Source organism: Narcine bancroftii, chromosome 1, assembly GCF_036971445.1.
Source record: "Narcine bancroftii isolate sNarBan1 chromosome 1, sNarBan1.hap1, whole genome shotgun sequence".
NCBI lineage: Eukaryota > Metazoa > Chordata > Chondrichthyes > Torpediniformes > Narcinidae > Narcine > Narcine bancroftii.
The window spans coordinates 329210976-329235455 of record NC_091469.1 but is presented as its reverse complement, the minus strand read 5'-3'; the positions used below and the strand labels follow the sequence as shown (position 1 = coordinate 329235455).

At 42.5% G+C, this 24480-nt stretch overlaps 1 protein-coding gene across 6 annotated transcripts in view; it reads left to right on the top strand.

The window, feature by feature from the left end:
* The window catches only part of LOC138748300 (E3 ubiquitin-protein ligase RNF144B-like), a 157367-nt gene extending 145890 nt beyond the window's left edge, over window positions 1-11477 (top strand). For all 6 annotated transcript variants that reach the window (XM_069908239.1, XM_069908230.1, XM_069908244.1 and 3 more), the window contains 3 exons: window positions 2863-3007; window positions 4199-4288; window positions 5090-11477. In XM_069908239.1, the coding sequence (XP_069764340.1) occupies window positions 2863-3007; window positions 4199-4288; window positions 5090-5230 (376 nt within the window). In that variant the 3' untranslated portion in view covers window positions 5231-11477. The remainder of the gene's footprint in view (window positions 1-2862; window positions 3008-4198; window positions 4289-5089) is intronic.
* The last annotated feature ends 13003 nt before the right edge of the window (window positions 11478-24480 follow it).

The window sequence follows — 24480 nt, the reverse complement described above, 5'->3', positions numbered from 1 at the left end:
TTGGACATGTGAGCCCTATGGACCACTTTAAATTGTAGGGGAGAGTGTCAGGCACATTAAAAAAAGAGGTATTCACCAATTTGAAAATGACATTCCAAGTTTCTTCAGGAATTAAAAGCTGTCGGTCCTGTTCCCAGGGTTTTAAAATTTTATCTGAGGGAGCCTCTCATATTCCCAACAACATCATAAATGTTGAACCATTATTGAAAGGTTGTAAATTAAAAATTACATCAATTAAATTCTTATCAGTCCTCTTAGAAAATATATGTAATTGAGATAGTAAAAAAAAATCTAATCTGTACATAACAAAAAAATGAGTATTTAGTAGACTGCATTTAACTGAAAAACATTTAATACCCAATTCATACCTTTCTTTAAAAGTTACATCAATCATGAAAGGTTTAAAATTTTTAAATAAAAAATAGGACTGAAGAGTGAAAATCTAAATTAATTTTAAAAAATGTTATTTTATTTATTCAATTTATTTATTTTAATGTAATTAAATATTTTAAAAATGTTATTAAAATGTAGACATTCAGGCGTTCCAGCCCATGCCAACCAAATACCCCAATTAACCTACAACCCCCTGTACGTTTTGAAGGGTGGGAGGAAACTGGAGCACCCAGAGGAAATTCACACAGACATGTGGAGGACGTACAAACTTCTTACAGACGGCGCCGGATTTGAACTTGCGTAGCTGGGGCTGTGATAGTGTTGTGCTAACTGCAAAGCTAACCCGATAAATTAGTAATCTGTGTGAGGCTTGAACTCCAACCTTCAGATTATGAGACTGATAGGTTTCCTACTGTGCCAGTAAGACCTTATTCTTTTTCATTAGCAAATAATTTGGCTTGGATTAAAGGATGAGCTTCTAGAAATGAATCCAGGTCATCTGTTGAGAATGTATTTTCACCAAAGTATTAAACCTAGTACCAAGTTCAGTCATAATCTTGGATAATCCCTGCATTGTATAAGATAATTTAGATTCAAGATTCACAAAAATCTTTTCAATTGGAAGAGATTTTGGCTCAACAGATTCCTGCTTCTTCTCCAAAGGATCTTCTATTCCTTCCTTCATTCTGGTTGCCTTCCTTGTAGTATGACTGCGTGTGGAAACCCCAGCCACAACCTCTCCAGCAGTGACTGGAGGACGCTGGCCGGGGTTTTCCCCAGTCCATAATGTATTAAGTTCTCCCAGTACATCAAGTTATATAGGTTCTTGTATCTCAAGAGATGGAGGACCTCCATCAGCCAGCTCCCCACCATGACTACCAGCCCCCCCACATCTCCATTGGGCACACAAAACTCAAAACGGACAACCAGTTTACCTATCTCGGCTGCACCATTTCATCAGATGCAGGGATCGACAATGAGATAGACAACAGACTTGCCAAGGCAAATAGCGCCTTTGGAAGACTACACAAAAGAGTCTGGAAAAACAACCAACTGAAAAACCTCACAAAGATAAGCGTATACAGAGCCGTTGTTATACCCACACTCCTGTTCGGCTCTGAATCATGGGTCCTCTACCGGCATCACCTACGGCTCCTAGAACGCTTCCACCAGCGTTGTCTCCGCTCCATCCTCAACATCCATTAGAGCGCTTTCATCCCTAACGTCGAAGTACTCGAGATGGCAGAGGTTGACAGCATCGAGTCCACGCTGCTGAAGATCCAGCTGCGCTGGGTGGGTCACGTCTCCAGAATGGAGGACCATCGCCTTCCCAAGATCGTGTTATATGGCGAGCTCTCCACTGGCCACCGTGACAGAGGTGCACCAAAGAAAAGGTACAAGGACTGCCTAAAGAAATCTCTTGGTGCCTGCCACATTGACCACCGCCAGTGGGCTGATATCACCTCAAACCGTGCATCTTGGCGCCTCACAGTTTGGCGGGCAGCAACCTCCTTTGAAGAAGACCGCAGAGCCCACCTCACTTACAAAAGGCAAAGGAGGAAAACCCAACACCCAACCCCAACCAACCAATTTTCCCCTGCAGCCGCTGCAACCGTGTCTGCCTGTCCCGCATCGGACTTGTCAGCCACAAACGAGCCTGCAGCTGACGTGGACTTTTACCCCCTCCATAAATCTTTGTCCGCGAAGCCAAGCCAAAGAAAAAAAAAAATCTCAAGAGATGCAGTTTGCAGCGCCACCTCTACAGTTGACAAATGCCTTTGAGTAACTCTTTGTTCTAAAGGCTGTTTGAAGCCCTCTTTAGGGGGCTATACCGATGTAACATAGAGCTTTACATCCGAACACTGTACTTCTCTCCTGGGATCCATTTCACGCTGAGTCCCGGTGTCTTTCCTGTAGGTAGGCTCCAAAACTTGAACTTTTGGAAAATGTAGTTTTTTGATGATCTGTTGTCTTTTTTTTTTGCTCTTTTCCACCAATTGTACCATCATAAGTTAACAGCATTGAAATTATCTAAACTTTTAAAGAATTTTAACGGGCATTTCTAGACAAAACAATAAGATAGAGTCAGGAGAGGACTGGAAGGCATGTCTGATCCTTACGCCATCTTGCCACGCCCCCCAAATGAATCCAGGTCAACATTTTACTGAAATGTGACAGCTGCATTTAAAGGGAGCCCATAACTAATCAGATTTTGGATGGTGAAGGCGCTTGTCAACAATTTTTGATATTTATGTTTATTGGAAAAGATTCAGAATTAGACAATATTCTGAGATTTATTAACACTCAGCCCCACTGCCCGCCCTTCTCCCCATTATGTTCGATGCTCTGGATCATCAGGAATCTTTCAATCTCTGGGAGGTTTTTTGGGATCAGCTTTGCCTGTTTCTATTCAGACTTAAATTACAAGATCAATTTTATCTAATAGTTTTCCTTTACTTCTTTCCTTAGTGATCTTACAGGCAATGTCACAGAACCTTCCATCAAACGGTGTCCGGTATGTCATATCTTCATTGAACGAAATGAAGGTTGTGCCCAAATGATGTGCAAAAACTGCAAGCACACCTTTTGCTGGTATTGTCTTCACAATCTGGATGTAAGTATCTTTCATGGAGTTGCTTAAGTCTTTTTTAAATTCTCTTCAGGGAGTTGCTTAAGTCTTTTTTAAATTATCCAGTCAAACATTCTGACTGAAGATGCACCTGATCTTGGTGAATCTTCACAACCCCACCTTAATAGTTAGATCTTTAGTTACCCAGATCACAGATGGCATGAACAGTGCTAACTCTGAGAGTAATAACCAGACTTTTAATCCACAGAATGACAATTTTTTTGTCATGGGACCCATTTGATATTCCATATCAATACCTGAACTTGTTAAATTTTCTAATTTTCTTTGAAACAAATTTCAACCCCCCCCCCCCCCCCCCCGCCAATCACTTGAAGTCTACCTCCCTCTGGTTGTGACTTCAAGACCACCTCTATTTATTGTCTCTCCTGCCAATGGAAATTCCTACCCCTTATTTATTCTCCCTTTCTCCATCATATCCAGGCAGCCTCCCTCTGTCCCCACGTGCCCCTCGCAAAGTAAATTTAAACAAAATCTCATCTTGACTGTCCTTGTTTGAAGAGCAATTCTATCCATCACTACCTCTTTGCTTTTGCCTCCTCTTCAAGCCTGTCTCCTTCAATTTATTATTTAAAGTCATTCCCATCTATTTATTTATCCATTTATCTGTCTATATATATTCATCTATCTATGTATTTATTTATCTATTTATACGTGTGTGTCTGTGTGTGTGTGTGTGTTTATTTATCCTGCATGTGTATTGCTTGTGTGTATGTGCATTATGTCTGGTTGTGGGCTTGTGTGCTTTGCACTGAGGACTGGAGAATGCTGTTTGTTTGGGTTATGCTTGTGCAATCAGAATGATAAATAAACTTGATCGTGAACAATATTCCTAATATTTTGACTAGTCCTCCATGCTGCATTTTGATTACTACTTCTACCATTGATTTTGATGTTTTTTTAAACCCCCCGAAGAACCTTGAGGCATTTTTCTGTGCTAAATGTATTTGGTTACCCTCCAGCAAAAAAATTAAATTAAGAAGCTTCAAGCCTTAATCAGGTTAGGGTTACAGACAGACAGCTGTAAATTAATGTATTGAAGGCTAATGTGCATGTTGCAATTTATGATTATAAATAAAGCCAACAAATTATTGACGTGCAATAGATTGAGAAGGCTTAGAGTGATTTACTCAGTTGCGGACAATGTGTCTTTTTCAGAATGACATTTTCCTGAGACATTATGACAAAGGACCATGCCGCAATAAACTTGGCCACTCCAGGGCTTCAGTTATTTGGAACAGAACCCAGGTGAGTGGAGCACAAGGGAAGATGAAACTGCTTAAAGTTTTCACTGATACAGCCATCATGGCCTAGACCAATGGATGCAGTCATTCATGTTCACATGGAGTTTGGGGTCAGAATATATAATGATGCAGCAGGCATTGAATTATTTTTGAATTGCTGCCCCTTTTGAATCCTTGTTTGGAGACTATTTCTTTTCACATTGAGTTTGTGAGGGGCTGAGGTGAAATTTCTGTTTGTAAAAGTGATTACAACTATAAATAGCACATTTTGTGATGGTGCCCAAAGAGGTAGCTGTACCTTATGCTATCAAGTGTTAATAGTTTATTCTGCCAAACAATATTGTTTTATAGATGCCTGCCACTGTATATTTAAATCCTTAAAAATAGTAATTGGAAAATATAATAAAAGTTCCAAAATGAGCTTTCTTGAATAATGCTTTGCATTAAAAATTTTTTGTTTGGGATATTCCATTGATATTTATGTCACACTTATAGCACCAGTGACCTGGGTTCAAATCCAGCACTCCATGTAAGGAGATTGTATGTTCTCCCTGTGTCTGAGTGGGTTTCCACCGGGTGCCCTGATTTCCTCCCACCCTTCAAAGCTTAAAGGGGTTGTAGGTTAATTGGAGCATTTGGGCAGCATGGGCACGTGGGGCAGAAGGGCCTGCTACCATGCTGTTATGTCAAAATTAAAATTTAATTTATTGCATACGAAAAATGCTTTGGATTCTTGATGATTTTGATGCAGTGGGTTACCAAGGGACTAATGACCTTGCTTTTCGCCCCATCCTCCCATTTGCAGGTTGTTGGAATCCTCTTTGGATTAGGTCTGATTGTACTGGTCACGTCACCACTTCTCCTCCTGGCCTGCCCCTGCATCCTCTGCTCTGTCTGCAAATCCTGCAGGAGCAAGAAGAAAAACAAACATCTGCCATCCACTTAAGCTGGGAAGCTGTCTGATCCTGCCTTCCTGTGGCGCCAGGTTTTACTTTGCCTGATCGTTCTTGCAGGTGACGTGGCTGCTGGATCAGTGCTGTGGAAGAATGGGCTCTTGGGGATTAGTGGGCATGGTATATACTGTAGGAACTGAACCAAGCAATCAAAACCAAAATGGCACATGTGGTTATCATTTTGCCAATATTGTCTTTACAATTCAGGCTGTTAGAGCATCTATAATCTGAAGATAATTGTGAGTATTTTTGGCTGTTAATTAATGACCTTTTTATGAGATCTTTTGTCTACCATCACATCTGTTGTTATGGTTCAGGTTAACCATTTAGGGACAAGGTTTAGAATTCCAACTTTCCTTATTCCCTGGATTCTGTCCTGTTTGTAGGTGTATCTTGTTATTCTGCTTGGGTTCTACCTGGTGCAAGCCATTGAGATCTGTGTAAAATGAGAAACTGCTGTGTCTTTACCACTTAGTCCACATTCAGATCCTTGGAAAATGGTCATCATCGTTTTTTTATTGAAGCATTGTTTAGATTTCATTGATCTCATTTGTTATTACAAACCAACCCTGGTACAATCAAAATGACAATGTGCATATGGGGTGATGACCTGTTGGGTTTTATCACAGAGGCAATGGGAATGCAATGCCTGATACTTCCCTTTCTTGAAGCATTTTGGTCCTGCTGGGAATGGAAAGTGAGGCAAAAGCAATTAGTATTGGACCTTAAAGAAAATCTTGCTTAGTCTTTAGATGTGAACTTGACTTGTGTGCATTTACCACCATGCCTCAGATTAAGGTATTTGAATATGGAGTAAAACTCCCGTTATCCAGAACCTATGGGAATTGTTAGATGCCGGATAAGTGAATATTAAGATTGCATGTTGCCTGATTGGAGAAAAGGGGGCTCCCATTTTAAACTTTCATATTATTTACCTATTTATTTTCTGCAATTTCTTTTGCCGGTTGCTTGAGGCTGCTGGTTGCTTGAATTCTGGATAACTGGGATTTTACTGTAGTAACTCTAACACAAACATTTCTGAGCTGACAATAGAAAATTATGGAAGTACTCGGGGGTGGGGGTGGTCAGACAACATCGGTGCGGGAAATGGGGGTGGGGGAAAGAAGGACAGTAGAAGAGAAAGATTAAAATATCAGTTTTATTGGTCTTTACAGTGCACGCAATTGGGACCAGACCTGGGTTTGAATCCTGCCCTGACTGTAAGGAGTTTGTACGTTCTCCCCATGTCTGCGTGTTTTTTTCCCAGGGGCTCCAGTTTCCTCCCACCCTTCAAACACGTACCGGGGTGTAGGTTAATGGCACGTTCACCCATCTCACCATTGTTCCAGTGGGCTCGGACAACTTGTGCAGCAATGGTATTTGAGAGAAGATGATGTTAATCTGGCAACATTGGCTGTCGTGTGTGAACATGAATTTAGGAATAGCCATACTTTAGTAACGATCCAAAAAAGATCAGTCATACACAAGTGAGAATTACAAGGTTGTCTCAAAACCTCTTTATCAAAGCAAACAGATTGTACTGATGAATATTGGTTTTCCTTGTGCACAGATAGATTAAGGTTACAATTTTTTTTGATAATAACTGATACAGTATTTTATAATGGAAATTTCTGAGTGTAGAAGGATGGCATTAAATGTTTAAAGATCAGCCCTGTAATGTGCAAAATACAGCATAATAACAGAAGAATGAGTATGGTTTGATGAAACCCATTTAAGGGACAACTTGAAGAAATTGTGTTGAACATGCAAAGCTTTGACCCATCGCAGCATTTATGAGGAACTTGGGTGTAGGCATCTTTTTGCTGATCATGATGCGCTTTATGCAGTCAGAATTGTGCTAAAATTACCCCCACAGAGCTTATGACTACAGAATGCAAAATTTGATGATGATTTCGATTTAAAAAAAAAAAAAAAAAAAAAAAAAATATTTTCTGGGCAAAACTGGGGGCTCCGGTTTCCTCCCACCATTCAAATTGTACCAGTGGTTAATGGGGTGTAAATTGGGCAGTGCGGACTTGTGGGTTGAAATGGCCTGTTACCCTGCTGTCGGTCTAAATTGTAAAAAATGTGTCCCTTCCTTTGTATGTACTTCACACTTGAAGAGGGAAACTAGGACTTCCATTCATAAACTACCTCTCGCACTGTGCTAAAGCACTTTACAACCAATTATGCAGTTCTGAACTGTAGGAACTGTTGCAGGGAATATAGCAGCCAATGCATGTCCATCAAGATCCTATAAACAGCACTGTAACAAAGATTATGTAACCTGTTTTTTTAGCCACTTTCAGGTGCATTCTCCACCAAGAATGCGCCTGCAGAAGCAGATTCAGACCTGTGGAATGGTCATTCAGGTGGCCGTGCTAAAAGCACAGCGCTAGCCACCTGAAAGGGACAGCTGCACGGGAGGTGCCTCGGAGTGCACTCAGGCTCCTGTCCCTTTGGGATGTCAGGGCTGGGACGTCTTTTGCTGCCTGCCCCAGCCCTGAGGGGCAGGGGCAGCGGGGAGGGGGATTGTCAAGTGCTCGCCAGCTGATTGTCATCCCTTTATCAGCCGCTTTCAGACGGCTGCATTCAGGTGCCTAGGGAGACTTCAGTACTCCGGCGATTATCCCTCTCAGAGGAGGGTTGGAAAGTGACCCTCGGAGGCGTCTCCTGCTCTTTCAGGTGGCCTCCCAGCAGCTGGATAGAGGTAGAATATGCAGCTTTACATTGGGGTATTTTGGCCACCTGAAAGTGCCTTTTGAAGGTTAAACATTACCTCAAATGATAGATCTTCTATTGGTGGCACAAGATATTTTGTATCAATTTGAGAAATGAGATGAGGGGCCCTTGAGACTCTGCCCATGGCAGCTCAGGAATCCTAACTGAGCTGGAATGTCAGCCAAAGTGGTTGCCTCGAAGTCGAGAGGTCATGAACAAGGTTTAAGTGAAACACTAAAGTTTGCAGGCTTGTAGTTTAAAAAAAACAGACGCTGGAAGAACTCAGCAGGCCTCACTTTGTCTGTAGGAGTCCAGATGTATAATGCTTAGTTATTCTGAGGATGGACAATGCAATCGCCTTTCCAAAACAATGACGCTATTCGTGTTATTTGGGATGGTTCTTAGCTCAGAGGTGCTCAGCATTTCTGGTATTTGTTTCAAGAGCCAGTAATAAATGAACACAAACATGCTGTCAACTTGGCATCCATGCCAGGACGTTCAGCTCTGCACAGAGGGCTATTGATGTCTGGAGAGAATTGGAAGGAGAGCTGTCTGTAGCGAGGAAGAAAGCTGGATTCCTTTCAGAAATGTACATAATCTGCAGACTAAAGATGTAGGGAAAGCAAGATGGAATGATGTAGGGTGATAGAAATCAAAAACTTTTTGATACTCACAGGCGATAGCCTTTGAGTGTATTATTGACATGGCTTGAACCTTAATAATGCTAAATGCTTGAAACACTCTACAGCCTGCATTACTCTCTGAAAGGTATACAGTTCAAAAGGATTTACCTTGCATTCCATGTATTATTCTCATTGTGGCACGTTGATCTGACCTGTTCAAATTTAGTTTAACTGTATTTTTAGTTAATGCAATGACCTTAAATGGACAAGCTATGGATTGGGTTGTGGGGAATGGAAAATTGGTTTATAAAATTATGAAACAGCTAATTCAAAGCAAGTCACAACGAGGATGGGTGACAACCTGCTTCTAGACTGTGGGTTAAAATAGGAAAGTCTGCAGACGCTGTGATTATAGTAAAAACATACAAATGTTGGAGGAACTCAGCAGGTCATGCCTTGTCCATAGGAGGTAAAGACATAAAAGCAGCATTTCGGACCTGAGCCCTTCCTCACGGACATGGCTGTACTGCAGGATTCCATGCATCCTGCTGTTCTTGACCTGATTCTTTGAAGGAGCCTTTTGGTTTAATCCTACTGCCTTGTTCTTATCTTGGTTACTGATGTAATTTGCACAACTCCACAGTCTCCCTGTTTGATGGAACCTCGTTAAAGATACACACAGCAGATGTTGCAAAGTAGGGCCTTGGAAATTATGTCAGATAACTTCAGTCCAATCACCCTGCTCCCTAATTTTGCATCTATCTTCATTGCTCTGTACATGAGTGGGACTTCTATGGAAGGACTTGGCTTACACAAACTTATGGCTTAGTGTTGTTCTTTTGGCAGCTAACATCCTATTTGACATCAGTGGCAAAGATGCAATGCTGGGCCATCACTTCTGCTTGTGAATGTCATGGTAAGCTGCCATCTTGAACTGCTCCAGTTCTTTTGGTGAAGGAAATCCCACAGGTTCAGAGGTAATGAAGGAACAGGGACATTTATTCACATGAGGAATGTGACCCAGAGGAGGACGTACTAGAACACGATGACAAGTTCTGTGAGCACCATTTTTTCCACATACTGGAACTCACAAATCCAGGTATTTATTCCATTTCATCTGAGTGGTGTAGGCATAGAATGTGGAACAGTACAGGCCTTTTGGCCCATAATCTTGTGCCAACCCATGTAAACCTACTCCGTGATCAATCTAACTCTTCCCTCCCTCACAGTCCATTCCTTTTTAGAAAAAAAAATCATGTGACTGTCTGCTCAATGTCCCTGTTTTATCAGTCACCGTGACTACCCTGGCAGTACATACCACTGTTTTTAAAAACAGAATCACCTCCAAACTTTCCTCCACTCTCTTTAAACAGATGTCGTTTGGTATTGGCCATCAACACTGATGCTGGCTGTCCACACCATCTTTTCTTTTGAAAATATTTTTATTGAGCTTAAGATCATTCCAATTGTTTAATCAAACAATTAACAGGTCATATCATATACATTTGAATAGACTATATGTAAAACTACATTGGACTATCCCTTGACTTAAACAAAAGGCAAGTTCTGTCTAATTTATTGAAATGATCTATGACCACCATATTTAAACCCATATTTAACAAGTTAATAAAAAAAACATAAACCCAAAACTCAATCTAATCTACCCCCTCCCTCTAATCAAGGTTACCTTGTTGAAAAAGATATCAAAATATGGATCAAGTAATGACCTTCAGACACTAGAAAAGAGAATCACTGGAGTATCCAGACTTCTTCAATCTTCTAATCGTGATGGTATTGTATGAGTGGGCCCTACATCTTTTCAAGTTGAAACTTTCTTTCTGTAATGTTCTTGATTTAAAAAAAACATACAGTTCATTCATCGTAGATTAATATCATGCATTTATAATGACTCACTGGATTTAAAAATCAGCCCCAGTGGCCAGGATTAAGAACAATTGGGAATGATATTTGAACATAACATTTTCAGATGAAGATTGGTACTTACTCAGCTTGGTTAATGATTCCTCATTTTGTACAAGGCATTGCTTATTACAATTCAAGGTGGTACTTAAATTATCTCGTTTTTAATCCAGATATTGATTCACTAGGTGAGAAGTGTAAAATTTATGAAGCTTCACTGATTCACATGTTTTGGGAGTGCCCCAATTTAGGAAGATTTGGGGAAAAACATTTTCCGAACTTTATCAACGATTTTTAATAAAATAGAACCCTGCCCTTTAATTGCTTTGTTTGTTTTTGTTTCCCTCATGAACCGGCTATACATTTGCCTGCAACCCAGGAGAAAGTTTTAGCTTTTATTATGTTGATAGTCAGACAAGCAATTTTAATGAAACAGTAAGAGGATTCATCATCTACCCACACACAGTGGTTACAGGTAATATCCTATTTAATCTTGGAGAAAATTAGATACAATATTAAAGACAAAGTTTCAATTTATTCACATTGTCTATGCTCCTAATAATCTTGTACACCTCCATTGTCACCACTCATCCTCCATCACTCTAAAGAGAAAAGCCTTCGCTCACTTAACCTTTCCTCATACAACATGTTCTCTTATCCATAAACGTGAACAAGGTTTGTGTTTAATAGAACTTTAATATGTCCAATGTATCGAAATTGGTAGTGGTGATTGGGTGATGGGAGGTGAAGAGACACGTTTCCCTTGGCATCTAAGCTGCCAACTATCATTGCAAAGCCTCTGTTTCTTCTTGAATAAAATCATCTGAACAATATTGCACTTTATAATTGTATATCATGTAGCTCTGTATGTAATGGTGCCATATTATTGAATATTATTTGTAAAAAAAAAAGTCTAATTTTGACATTGTGTACAGTTGCATTTAATATAAAAATAAATTCAATCGGTTTGTATTAACTTGGCTGCTTTTCTTGTTGCCATTTGGCTGCCATACACTGACAGAGAAGATGGGAGGGAGTGATTTCTGTCATCCAGCCTGTGGCATTCCTTTCTCTCTCTCTCTACTTCACAAACCTGTGATTTAGAATGTCTCCCTTTTCCTGAAGATGATGTTATTTCATGAGACTGGGCTAATAATGTGCATTGCAAACTTATCTTCCATATAAACAATGGAAGGAAGCACAATTGTCTGCAGATGCTGCGACTGTGGTAAAAATCACAGAACTGCTGGAGGAACTTAGCAGATCTTTCAGTGTCCTTAGGAGGTAAAGATGCAAAACCAATGTTTCTGGCTTGAGCAAAGTAGGAGCAAAAGAAACCAGGCAGGTGCCTGAATAAAGTCTGGGGAGAAGGGAAGAAGGGACAAGGGGAGGAGCACAGGCCAATGGACTAAAGGTGATAATTCGACACGGAGAGGAGAGGAAAGGTGAGAATTGATCGGGAGAGGGGTAGATCTGTGAATGAAGAGCTGGAGGAAAGGAAACACAGTAAGAAAGAAAGACGAGCTAGAGAATAGAAGAAAAAGGGATAGAGCCAGGGAAAGGGGGGGGGGGGAGGGGGTGTACTAACAAAAAAATGCCAGCATTGCATCTTCACCACCTTCTACATGCAAGTTTACCTCAAGCTATTCTTGCATCTGGGTATTCTGGACTTTTCTCCCCATTAAAAAAAAGTCTGCCCCTTATTTTTTTCTACCAAAGTGCACAACCGTACACTGGCATAATAATAATTTGTTATTTCTCCGCCCATTCTCATAATCTGTCCATGTCCTTCTGCACCCTCCCTATTTCCTGAACATGACTTGCTCCTCCACCTCCCTTCGTTTCATCAACAAACTTGGCCACAAATCCATTCGTTCCATAAATCATTAATGTACAACATAAAAAGAAACTCCAACACTAACCCCTGTGGAACACCACTAGCAAATGGCAGCCAACTACAAGATGATCTTTGTATTCCAACTCTGCTTCTTGCCAATCAGCTAATGCTCTATCCACACTCGTATATTTTCTATTATTACCATAGGCTCATGTGGTACCTTGTCAAAGGCCTTCTGAAAATCCAAATACACAACATTCACTGCCTCTCCTTTATCCAGCCTGCTTGTTGTTACTTCACAGAATTCCAATAGGTTTATCAAGACTTTTTAAAATTTAAATTAAAAAAAAAAGTATACATACAGCATGGTAACAGGCTATTTCGGCCCATGAGCCCTTGCCACCCAATTTACAACCCATTAACCTACACCCCGGTACATTTTGAATGGTGGGAGGAAACCAGACGCCCTGGGGAAAACCCACACAGACACAGGGAGAATGCACTGTGACAGAGTATATAGATATATTGATATGTTTTTGGGAGATAAATTGGGAAAGGTTTGTTAGAGTAGGTCACATGCAAACATTTAAAACAGATCTTACTTAAAATACTGGAGCTCTGCCCCATGGTAGACGTATCGGCTCCGGAGCTTTTGCAAGAGCTTTGAAGAGTGTTCTAGACTTCACTAATGGATTGTTGTTAACAAAAGGCAACAGATGAAAGAGCTTGTTGGAGCCTCATATTGTCTGGAGGAGAGCTTGCTGTTGTAAAAGGGTCATGTGGTTTTGCAAGCAGTGTGAGAGAGAGAGAGAGAGAGAGAGATCACTTGGCAGTGTTACAGCCAGCAGAAGTAGCTGGGACTGGAACAGGACAAGTTGGCAAACCCGTTTGGAAGACACCTGGTCAAAGCCCTTGTGGTTCATGCAAGAGGAGAGGACCGGCTATCTAATGTTTCATTTGGAATAAGAGAAACAAGAAGGAACTCTGTTATGACCTGAAAGAAAGAGATAATCATCTGGAAAACCCTGAAGGGGCAAGTTTCGTCAGCAAGACACGAGTGGCTGATGGAAGTACATCAATTGTGGATGTCCTGGAACAACAAATCACTCTGAAAACTGACAAGAACCTTCCTGAGCGGTAACCATTTACCTTTTTAGTACTAAAGCCTGGTGAACTTTAGAAATGTTCAATTCTGTGCACAGTATAAGAATTGCCTGCAATCAGAGAACTTGGAGGAATGAGAAGTGAGATTGGACTGTGAACCAAATAACTTTTCTGAACTTGCACATTACATACAAGTGTGCTTAGAATTAGAAGGTGGTTAAGTAAGTTAATAGTGATAAGTTAAAATTTTATTCTATTTTCATGTTTAAAGATGATTAAAAGCAACTTTTGTTTAAGTAACCATTTGTCTAGGTGACAATCTATTGCTGCTGGGTTTTGGGGTCCTCTGGGCTCGTAACAATACAACCCTGGTCCAGTCCCGATCACTGGCGCTGTAAAGGTGTTGTGCTAATCACTACACCAACCGTGCTGCCCCATCCACTTTCCGACATTGGTTGATCTTAAGGAAATCGTAGTGGCTTTGGGCCATCTTGTCAGTTGCCTTCAAGTGCATAACCTCATCCTTGATAATCGATCCCAGCATCTTCCCAGCCACTGACATCAGGCTCAACAGACTATAATTTCCTCTTTGCAGCCTCTCTCCCTTCTTGAATAGAGGTGACATTTGAAGTTTTCCATTTCTCTGGGACCACATCAGAATGTATCGGTTCCTGAAAGATCATTTGCAATGCCTCCACAGTCTCTGCCACCACTGGTTTCAGAACCCGAGGGTGCAATCCATCTGGTCCAAGAGACATCCACCCTTGGACCATTCAGCTTCTGATCACCTTCTACCTTGAAATAGTAACTGCGCTCACTTCCTTTCCCTCTTACCCTTTGACATCTGAGACACTGGTAATGTCTTTCACAGTGAAAAATTATGCAAAATACTCATTTAGTTTCTCTTTCATTTCCTTCTCTCCCATTATTATTTCCTCAGCGTCATTTTAAAAAATGGTTCTATATCTACTCTCACCACCCTTTTACTCTGCACATACGCGATGGTCTGAATAGCTTATTTCTGCTCCGATGGTCTTATTCAGATACCTATTAATCTCTGCCTTAAGTACACCCAATAACCCAGCCTCCACAGCCGCCCTGGTAGCACATTCCACCTCTGGCTAAAGAAATTCCTCCACATCTGTTTTAAATAGGTGCCCCTCAATTCTGAAGTTGTGATATACTATTTATGAGATGTCTCGCTGGACAGCTCTCAAAACCAATTTTATCAAAGCATCTTGATACACTAGAACTTAATGTACAGATGCACCACAATTCATACTCTACTGTTACCCGTTGACATGGGTTTTATCCAGTGATCTTTTGCTGCACATATAATGGCCCTTTCTGGTGACATGCTGTCAGGTCCAACCTCTTCTCACCACAAGGAAATAGAGCTGGAGTCATCAACAGAAGATCTTGTATGGAAGGCAGTAATTTGGAGCTGTGTGAGACTGGCAGTTAAAAAGATGTACAACAAAATCCCACATATTTGGAATTCAAGCAACCGGCAAAATATGGCAGAAAATAAATACACATATAATAGTTAGTCCCCTTTTATTGACCCCAAAAATCGCAGGTTTTCTGTGTGCCCTGTGATATGACCACCCACCCATTCGAGCTCCTGACACCCTGGCCGCAGGAGCCCCAGACCTCTCCGAAGTGCGAACGCTCACCTCGGCCACCCGCCCACCTACCTGGTCTCCCGACATCCCGAAGGCAGACTTTACCACCCGGTCTCGGCCTGCCAACGCTTTGAACGACGTCGATTCTCACTGTGGCACGGGTAAAGGTAAACCTCCCAAATGCCCATTATGCATCTGCAGGACTTTCCCATGGTGTTTGATGTCACACCAAACCTGCAAAATCCTCTCCTCTCCTGCAGGTGGGTTGTTGAAGGGATTCAAAATAGATGAGAGAAACCACGGGGTGACGCCACAGCCGATTTGACAGTGGCCTGCGGTCCCCTCGCTGGTAAGATAGCCATGCCAATTTATAAGTGAATGCTGACCACCCTCTACTGACCATGAGAGGAACTCCAGCTGAACTCAATGACTGCAAATGTTAACACTCCTTTCAGCTCATTTGCAAAAAGCCAGTGAAAAAACACATAAATGCTGGAGAAACTCAGCAGGTCAAACTGTGCCTTTATGTAGCAAAGGTGAAGATACATCAACAACATTTTGGGCTGGAGGCTGATGTATCTTCACCTTTGCAACATAAAGGCACAGTTTGACCTGCTGAGTTTCTCCAGCATTTGTGTTTTTTTTTCACTTAACCACAGTGTCAACAGAATCCTGTGTTTTACCCCCTACGAAAAAGCCAGTGCTGTTCACCTTTTTCTTTCCACACCAATACCACTTTAATTAATCCCTGTACCATCAGTGCTCTGTGATTAGTAAGGGATTGGTTAAGGTGGGATGTGAGTTAGAAGGGAAGATTGAGAACCACTGCGCTTGACCCAATTGTTACTGAAATATTTTGCTTGAGAAAAATTGTCATTAGTCCATTTCCTTTGGAGTTATGAAACAGGGCACATAACGAGTCAATGAGGTATGGTTAAAACAGTGGTTTTCAAACTTTTTCTTTCCATCCACATACCACCTTAAGCAATCCCGTACTAATTACAGAGCATCTATGGCATAGGGAATACTTAAAGTAGCATGTGAGTGGAAAGAAAAAGGTTGAGATCAACTGTACTACATACAAGCTGAAGACAAAATGTCATAAAGGAGCATAGAATAATTCTTAAGATTTAAAAAGGTGTTTTAATTGTTAGCTGTATTTCATTGGATTCAAATGCTGAGTTGTGATCTTACTGAGGGCATTAGTTACGATTGGCGTAGCAGTTAGGGCAAAGCTATTACAGAGCCAGTGATTGGGACTGGGGTTCGAATCCCACACCATCTGTAAGGAGTTTGTACATTCTCCCATGTATGCGTGGGTTTTCCCCATGGACTCTGGTTACCTCCCACCATTCAGAGCATACAGGAGGTGTAGGTTAATGGGGTGTAAATTGGGGGGCACGCACTCGTGGGCCAAAATGCCCTGTTACCATACTGTATGACCGTATACTGTCAGACATTGTATTTCATTTGCTACTTCTCTGCCCATTCTCCTAATCTGCACCAGACCTTCTGCAGCCTCCCTGTTTCCTCAGCACTACGTGTTCCTCCACTTACCTTAGTTTCATCAACAAACTTGGCCACAAAGCCATTCATTCCATAAACTAAATCATTAATGTACAACATAAAAGAAACTCCAAAACTAACCCCCTAGGAACACCACTAGTAACTGGCAGCCAACTAGAAGATGATCTTTGTATTCCACCTCTGCTTCTTGCCAATCAGGCAATGCTCTACCCACACTCGTATATTTTCTGTTATACCATAGGCTCTTGTTAATTTGCCACATGTGGTACTTTATCAAAGGCCTTCTGAAAATCCAAATACTCATCCACTGCCTCTCCTTTGTCCAGCTTGTTTGTTATTTCTTCTCAGAATTCCAATAGGTTTATCAAGACTTTATTTTTAAAATTTAAATTTAAAAAAAATCTATATATACAGCATGGTAACAGGCTATTTCAGCTCACGAGTCCTTGCCACCCAATTTACACCCCATTAACCTACATCCCGGTACAATTTGAATGGTGGGAGGAAACCAGCACCCCTGGGGAAAACCCACACAGACACAGGGAGAATGTATAAATCCTGGTCCAGTCTCGATCACTGGCGCTGTGAAGGTGTTGCACTAACCACTACACCAACCGTGCTGCCCCATCCACTTTTCGACATTGGTTGATCTTAAGGAAATCATGGTGGCTTTAGGCCATGTTGTCATGTGCCTTCAAGTGTGTAATCTCATCCTTGATAATCGACCCCAGCACCTTTCCAGCCACTGACATCAGGCTCACCAGATTATAATTTCCTCCATATAATGGCCCTTTCTGGTGACATGCTGTCAGGTCCAACCTCTTCTCACCACAAGGAAATAGAGCTGGAATCACGAACAGAAGATCTTTTATTGAAGGCCATAATTTAGAGCTGTGCGAGACTGGCAGCTAAAATATGTACAACAAAATCCCACTTATCTGGAATTCAAGCAACTGGCAGCCTCAAGCAACCGGCAAAATATCGCAGAAAGTAAATACATGTGTAATAGCTGATCTCTCCCTTTGTTTTGGCCCCAAAATCGCAGGTTTTCCATGTGACCTGTTAATGTCCTCACCTCGTTCTTGGACCTGACCGCCCACCCATTCGAGCATCCGACGCCCCGGCTACAGGAGCCCCAGACCTCCCCAAAGTGTGAATCCTCGCCCTGCCTGCCCGCCCACCTGGGCTCCCGTCGCCCCGCCCACCTTTGCCGGCTCCTGCCCGGGCTCCTAATGCCGCACCTATCAGAGCTCTCGACGCCCCGCCTGCCTGCGCTCCTGACGCCCCGAAGACTGCCCTCCAAGTCTTGGCCTGCCGACTCTTTGGATGATGCTGATTTTCACTGTGCCCCGTGTAATGCCCACTAAGCATCTGCAGAGTTTCCCATGGGGTTTGTTGTCACACCAAACCTCAGCAAAATCTGCTCCTGAGGGTGGGATGTTCAAGATAGATCGAGAGAAGCTGCGGGGTGATGGCACAGCCGATTTGACAGTGGCCTGCGGTCCCCTCGCTGGTAAGATAGCCATGCCAATTTATAAGTGGATGCTGACCACCCTCTACTGACCATGAGAGGAACTCCAGCTGAACTCAATGACTGCAAATGTTAACACTCCTTTAAGCTCATTTGCAAAAAGCCAGTGAAAAAACACACAAATGCTGGAGAAACTCAGCAGGTCAAACTGTGCCTTTATGTTGCAAAGGTGAAGATACATCAGGCTCCAGCCCACAACGTTGGTGATGTATCTTCACTTGCTGAGTTTCTCCAGCATTTGTGCGTTTTTTTTTTCACTTAATCACGGTGTTCTCAGAATCCTGTGTTTTACCCCCTACGAAAAAGCCAGTGCTGTTTATTGAAATTGGCTGCAATGTACAGTGGTTCTCAACCTTTTTCTTTCCACTCACATATCACTTTAAGTAATCCCTATGCCATCGGTGCTCTGTGATTGGTAAGGGATTGCTTAAGGTGGTATGTGAGTGAGAAGGGAAGGTTAAGAATCCCTGCTCCCGACCCAAATGTTACTGAAATATTTTGCTTGGGAAAAATTGTCATTAGTCCATTTCCTTTGGAGTTATGAAACAGGGCATATAACGAGTCAATGAGGTACAATTAAAACAGTGGTTTTCAAACTCTTTCTTTCCATCCATATACCACCTTGTCTTTCTTTGGCTTGGCTTCGCGGACGAAGATTTATGGAGGGGTTAAAAAGTCTACGTCAGCTGCAGGCTCGTTTGTGGCTGACAAGTCCGATGCGGGACAGGCAGACACGGTTGCAGTGGTTGCAGGGGAAAATTGGTTGGTTGGGGTTGGGTGTTGGGTTTTTCCTCCTTTGCCTTTTGTCAGTGAGGTGGGCTCTGCGGTCTTCTTCAAAGGAGGTTGCTGCCCGCCAAACTGTGAGGCGCCAAGATGTACGGTTTGAGGCGTTATCAGCCCACTGGCAGTGGTCAATGTGGCAGGCACCAAGAGATTTCTTTAGGCAGTCCTTGTACCTTTTCTTTGGTGCACCTCTGTCACGGTGGCCAGTGGAGAGCTCGCCATATAACACGATCTTGGGAAGGCGATGGTCCTCCATTCTGGAGACGTGACCCATCCAGCGCAGCTGGATCTTCAGCAGCGTGGACTCGATGCTGTCGACCTCTGCCATCTCGAGTACTTCGACGTTAGGGATGAAAGCGCTCCAATGGATGTTGAGGATGGAGCGGAGACAACGCTGGTGGAAGCGTTCTAGGAGCCGTAGGTGGTGCCGGTAGAGGACCCATGATTCGGAGCCGAACAGGAGTGTGGGTATGACAACGGCTCTGTATATTCCCTTACTAATCACAGAGCACCGATGGCATAGGGATTACTTAAAGTGGTATGTGAGTGGAAAGAAAAAGGTTGAGAACCACTGTACTAAATACAAGCTAAAGTCACAATGTTGTAAAGGAGCATAGAATAATTGTTAGATTTAAAAAGAAGTTGTTTTAATTGTGACCTGTATTTCACCAGATTCAAATGCTGAGTTGTGATCTTACTGAGGGCATTAGTTATGGTTAGCATAGCAGTTAGCGATTGGGACTGGGATTCGAATCCCACGCCATCTGTAAAGAGTTTGTACATTCTCCCCATGTCTGTGGGTTTTTCCCGGGGGCTCCGGTTTCCTCCCACCGTTCAGAGCATACCGGGGGGTGTAAGTTAATGGGGTGTAAATTAGGCGGCACGGACTCGTGGGCCAAAATACCCTGTTACCGTACTGTATGACTAAATATTTAAATTTGTGTAAATTTTAAAACATTTAAATTAAATTGACAAAAGGATCTAGTGGCCCCAGTGAATGCTCATGTTAGGTTGCCATTCTTGATCTTTTCTATTTGCTATGCCCCACCTCCCCTTCCCCCCCACCCACTCTGCCCACTGCCTGGCAGGACTCTGCTCAGATTTTTGGGCCCCCTTCCCCTGTGAAGCAGTTTTTTTGGTTTCTTCTGCATTTCTCTCCAACTGACAGCATGAAAAAAACATAAAATATTGAAGTGAGGTGAAAAGAAAACAAGGCTTTTCCTTCAATGTGGCTCCAGGGTGGGGTGGCTGTAGAGCCACTGTTGTGAATGACTCATGTCGGTGACCACAACCTAAAGGTTCCTGCTCAGCCATGCAGCAGTGAAGTCAGGCAGAAATACTCGACACAAAGGAGACTCCAACTTTTTCTCTGTCCCTGGTTTCTGGATCCGCTCATAGATTTTCATGAGTCAATAATTGATGGTAATTGGAAATAAGGGCATGTAGCTTTCATGATTCATGGTTAATGACATTCAGTGAATGATTTCTGGACACAATAAAAGTGTGTGGTATTAGGGAGATTTGTAATCATGGGTTGAAGTTTGAATATTGCAGAGTAGTTGGAATAAATGGGTGTAAATAATTGCCTCTTGAGGGATGAATAATCATGAATTATTGACTTGATGAGTCTGTCAGCTTTCTCCACTTTACTGAGAGCTTTCATCCTGACCTTACATTCACTTGGTCCTTCTCTGGCAACACTCGTCTCTTTCTTGATCCCTCTGTCTCCAAGTTGGGAGACAAACTTTCCACAGAGATTTTCTACACAGACCCACCAACTCCTACAGTTACCTCGACTACACCTTTTCACACCCTGTCCTCTGTATGGATTCTATCTCTTTCTCTCAATTCCTCCATTTCTATTGCATCTGCTCCCAGGTAGAGGTCGTCCTTTCCAAAACAGATGTTCTCCTTCTTCAAAAAACGTAGCTTCCTCTTTACCATCATTAACTCAGCCTTGACACACAGATCCGCTATTTCCTCTACATCTGTCCTGGGCCCCTCCTCACCTAGATGTAAGAAGGACAGGATTCCCCTTGTCCGCACTTTCCATCCCACCAGCCTCTGCATCCAAAGTATAATTTTCCATCATTTCCACCACCTACCAAGAAATCCCACCATCAGACACAACCCCTCTCCTCCCCTCTCTGCCTTCATGGAATGCATCTTTGAGTTCTGTGAGGACTGCTCCCTCTGTGACTCCCATGTCGACTCCTCCCTTCCCACTAATCGCCCCTTTGATGCCTATTCCAGTGACTGCAAGAACTCATCAAGTCAATAATTCATGATTATTCATCCCTCACCACTATTTGGGGCCCCAAACAGTCCTTCCAAGTGAAGCAACATTTCGCTAGTGAATCTGCCAGGGTCATCTGCTGCATCCGGTGCTCCCGTTGTGGCCTCCTCTACATCTGAGAGACTGAATGCAGACTGGGAGGTCGCTTCATTTAGATCTGCTGCAATATCGGGGCCTTTTGATAGCAAAACATTTCAATCTCACACTCCATTTCCACACCGACATGTCTGTAAATGGCCTCGTGCTCTGCCAAACCAAAGCCACCCGCATATTGGCAGGACAATGTATAACATTCTATATGGGCACTCTCCAACAAAGTAGCATTAACACAGACTTCTCCACTTTCCATTAGGGCCCTCCCCGTCTCTCTTTCTTTCCATATCCATCTGTCTCCTTTCGTCCAGCTCTCCACCCCCTTTCCTCTCTATTCCGGGAGCTACCCCCTCCCCCTCAGCTTTTTTCTCTTCTGCCCTCCTACCCATATCCACCAAGGACCTCTTGCCTGTTGATCTGTGCTCCTCCCCTGTCCCTTCTTCCTCCTCCCCTGACTGTTTATTCAGGAGCCTGCCTGCTTTCTCCTCATACCTTGGTGAAGGGTTTCAGGCCCAAAATATATCTTTGCTTCCTCTGGACACTGCGTGACCTGCTGAGTTTCTCCAGCACTTTTCTGCATTGCACAGGAGTAACTGGGTGTTTGTCAGGCTGGGAGAATGCAACCTGTGGAATGTCTCTCCTCCCAACGCATCCCATTCATCTTTATGATTTTCAATAATCTCCCGGAGAAGGGGGCAGAGTGTAAGGTAGCTGGATTTTCTGATAACATGAAAATAGGAGCCAAGACATGCAACGATAAAGCTATTTTGATTCTGGAACGGGATTTAGATAAGCTGAGAGTGAGCTATAATGGCAAGCAGAGTTTAATGTGAGAAAGTGTGAGGCCATGAAATTTGCTAAGAGGGATCTCAAGGCAGGCTTTTATCCAAATGGAGAAAGGTTGCAGGTGAGCAACATACAGGGGGATCGAAGTGTTTTTCTGCATCAGCCACAAAAAAGTTAGAAATCATTTGTGGCATCTAGTTAGGAAGGCAAATGACGCATTGGCCTTCATGACGGAAGGTTTGGAACCTTTTAAGTTAATTTAGACATACAGCTTGCTTTCTTTTTTTTCTATTCTAACACTTAACTATGTACTTTATTTTCTTTCTTTTATCTTTTCCAGGGACTGTAGGGGGGAGAGGGGTGCTGGGTACTAGCATCATGAATTTGATACTCAATATATTGCTACATCTATATTTTGAAATATATTTGAATGGATAAAAAGTTTAAATATTCAAAAAATATTTAGACATACAGCACAGTAACAGGCCATTTCAGCCCACAAGTCTGTGCTGCCCAATTAACCTAGGTATGTACTTTTGGGCTGAATGGCCTGTTACTGTGCTGTATGTCTAAATTAACAATGAAAAATTAAAAGGTTGACCACTCCTGGTTTGGAATCAAGAAATTGGGAATTATTGCTCTAACACTGTTGAAGATTTTAGCAGTATACCAGACTCTCAAGGATGTCAGGGAAGAGAGGTGGGGGCAATTACAATCACCAGAGAGAAGGGAAGCTAAAAGGTCTAAGTATAAATAAGTCTCCTGGGCCTGATGGAATGCACCCCTGGGTTCTGAAAGAAGTAGCTACTAGAGACTGTGGAGGCATTAGCAATGATCCACCAAGAATCAATAGATTCTGGCATGGTTCTGGAAAATTCCAAAGGTTGCACTGCTGTTTAAAAGGCAGCAGAAAGGAAATTATAGACCTGTTAGCCTCACATCAGAGGTTGGGAAGTTGTTGGAGTTGATTGTCAAGAATGAGGTTACGGATTACCTGGAGGTGCAAGACAAGATGAGCCAAAGTCAGCATGGATTCCTTGAGTGAAAATCTTGCCTGACAAACCTATAGCAGTTTCTGGCAGAAACCACAAGCAGGCTAGACAAAGGAGATGCAGTGAATGTTGAATATTTGGATTTTTAAAGGTGCTACTCATGAGGCTTCTTAACAAGACGAGTGTCCATGGAATTACAGATCAGATACCAATGGGTAGAGCATTGGCTAATCGACATGATGCCATTACCACCATGCTAGTACCTAGCACCCCTCTTCCCCCCTACAGTCCCTAGAAAAAATAAAAGAAAGAAAATAAAGTACATAGTCACTTCTCTCCACTCTGTGGTTTGAGGGACTTCCCCTCAGTTTCAGCCCCTCAATGCCAGGAAGGAGGGGACTCTTCTCCAGAATTTTTATTTCCTGTTGACCACAAATCCAGCAGTCTTTGGGAGCTGAAATTACTCCAGCAACTTGCCAGCTCAAGGTCAGGGAGCCTTCTGGGTGTAATACTGATTCTGTGGGAGCCGCTAATGAAAGGAGGGGTTTGACAGGTTTAATTAAAGCAACGATGCTTAGGTAAAGAGAACAGTGACATGACATTCTGTCTGCTTGCCCAAACAAATGTGTAGAAATGCTGGGAGAAATATAATGCAACTGAAAGACTGCACTTTGAAAGTCAAGAGATTATTGCATCTTTTAAAGGACAAATAAGTTTGAAATGAAATATTGTAAGTAAAACCCTTGGTATGCGGCACCTATAGGATTGGTAGATGATGGATAAGTATACCTTCTGGTTGCTTGAGACTTAATCTTACAATGCCTAACTAATACATCTGCATTTAGAATAAACAGTTTAAAAGGCAAAAATACGATACTGTACTTACACAGAACAAACTTCACTTGCAGGAATATATAAACCTTAAAGTATTTTATTTTCAGTTACTTTCTTTGAAAACATTTAAATATGCTGCATCTGCAGGTTCCTCTCCCTCGACGGAGCTGCTCAAAAGATGAACAATAACATGATAGATAATTAACTTGCCCTTCCTCAAGTTTACCGATGAAGTTTCTGTGTTGATACAACCACTGGACTGCCTGTGCCTGTCATTCTTGCTTACCTACTGCAGGGGACAATCCACTATACCTGCAGGGAGGTAACCTGGGAGGCTGGCTCCATATCCTCCCTGCCAATCATCAGGCCCATATAAAGGCTCATGCCAGCTCTTGTATAGGCAGTAGAGCACATGGAGCCAGAAGGGATATTGAACCTTGTGTACAAGATTTAAGCTAAATAAAGCCTGTAGTACAGCCTTCGTAGTTTGAGGTTGTTTGTTGGCACTGCGGCACATCACAGTCTCTGACCGGGGTGATTCAGTAAGAGCAGGGATAAGGAAATTCTTTGA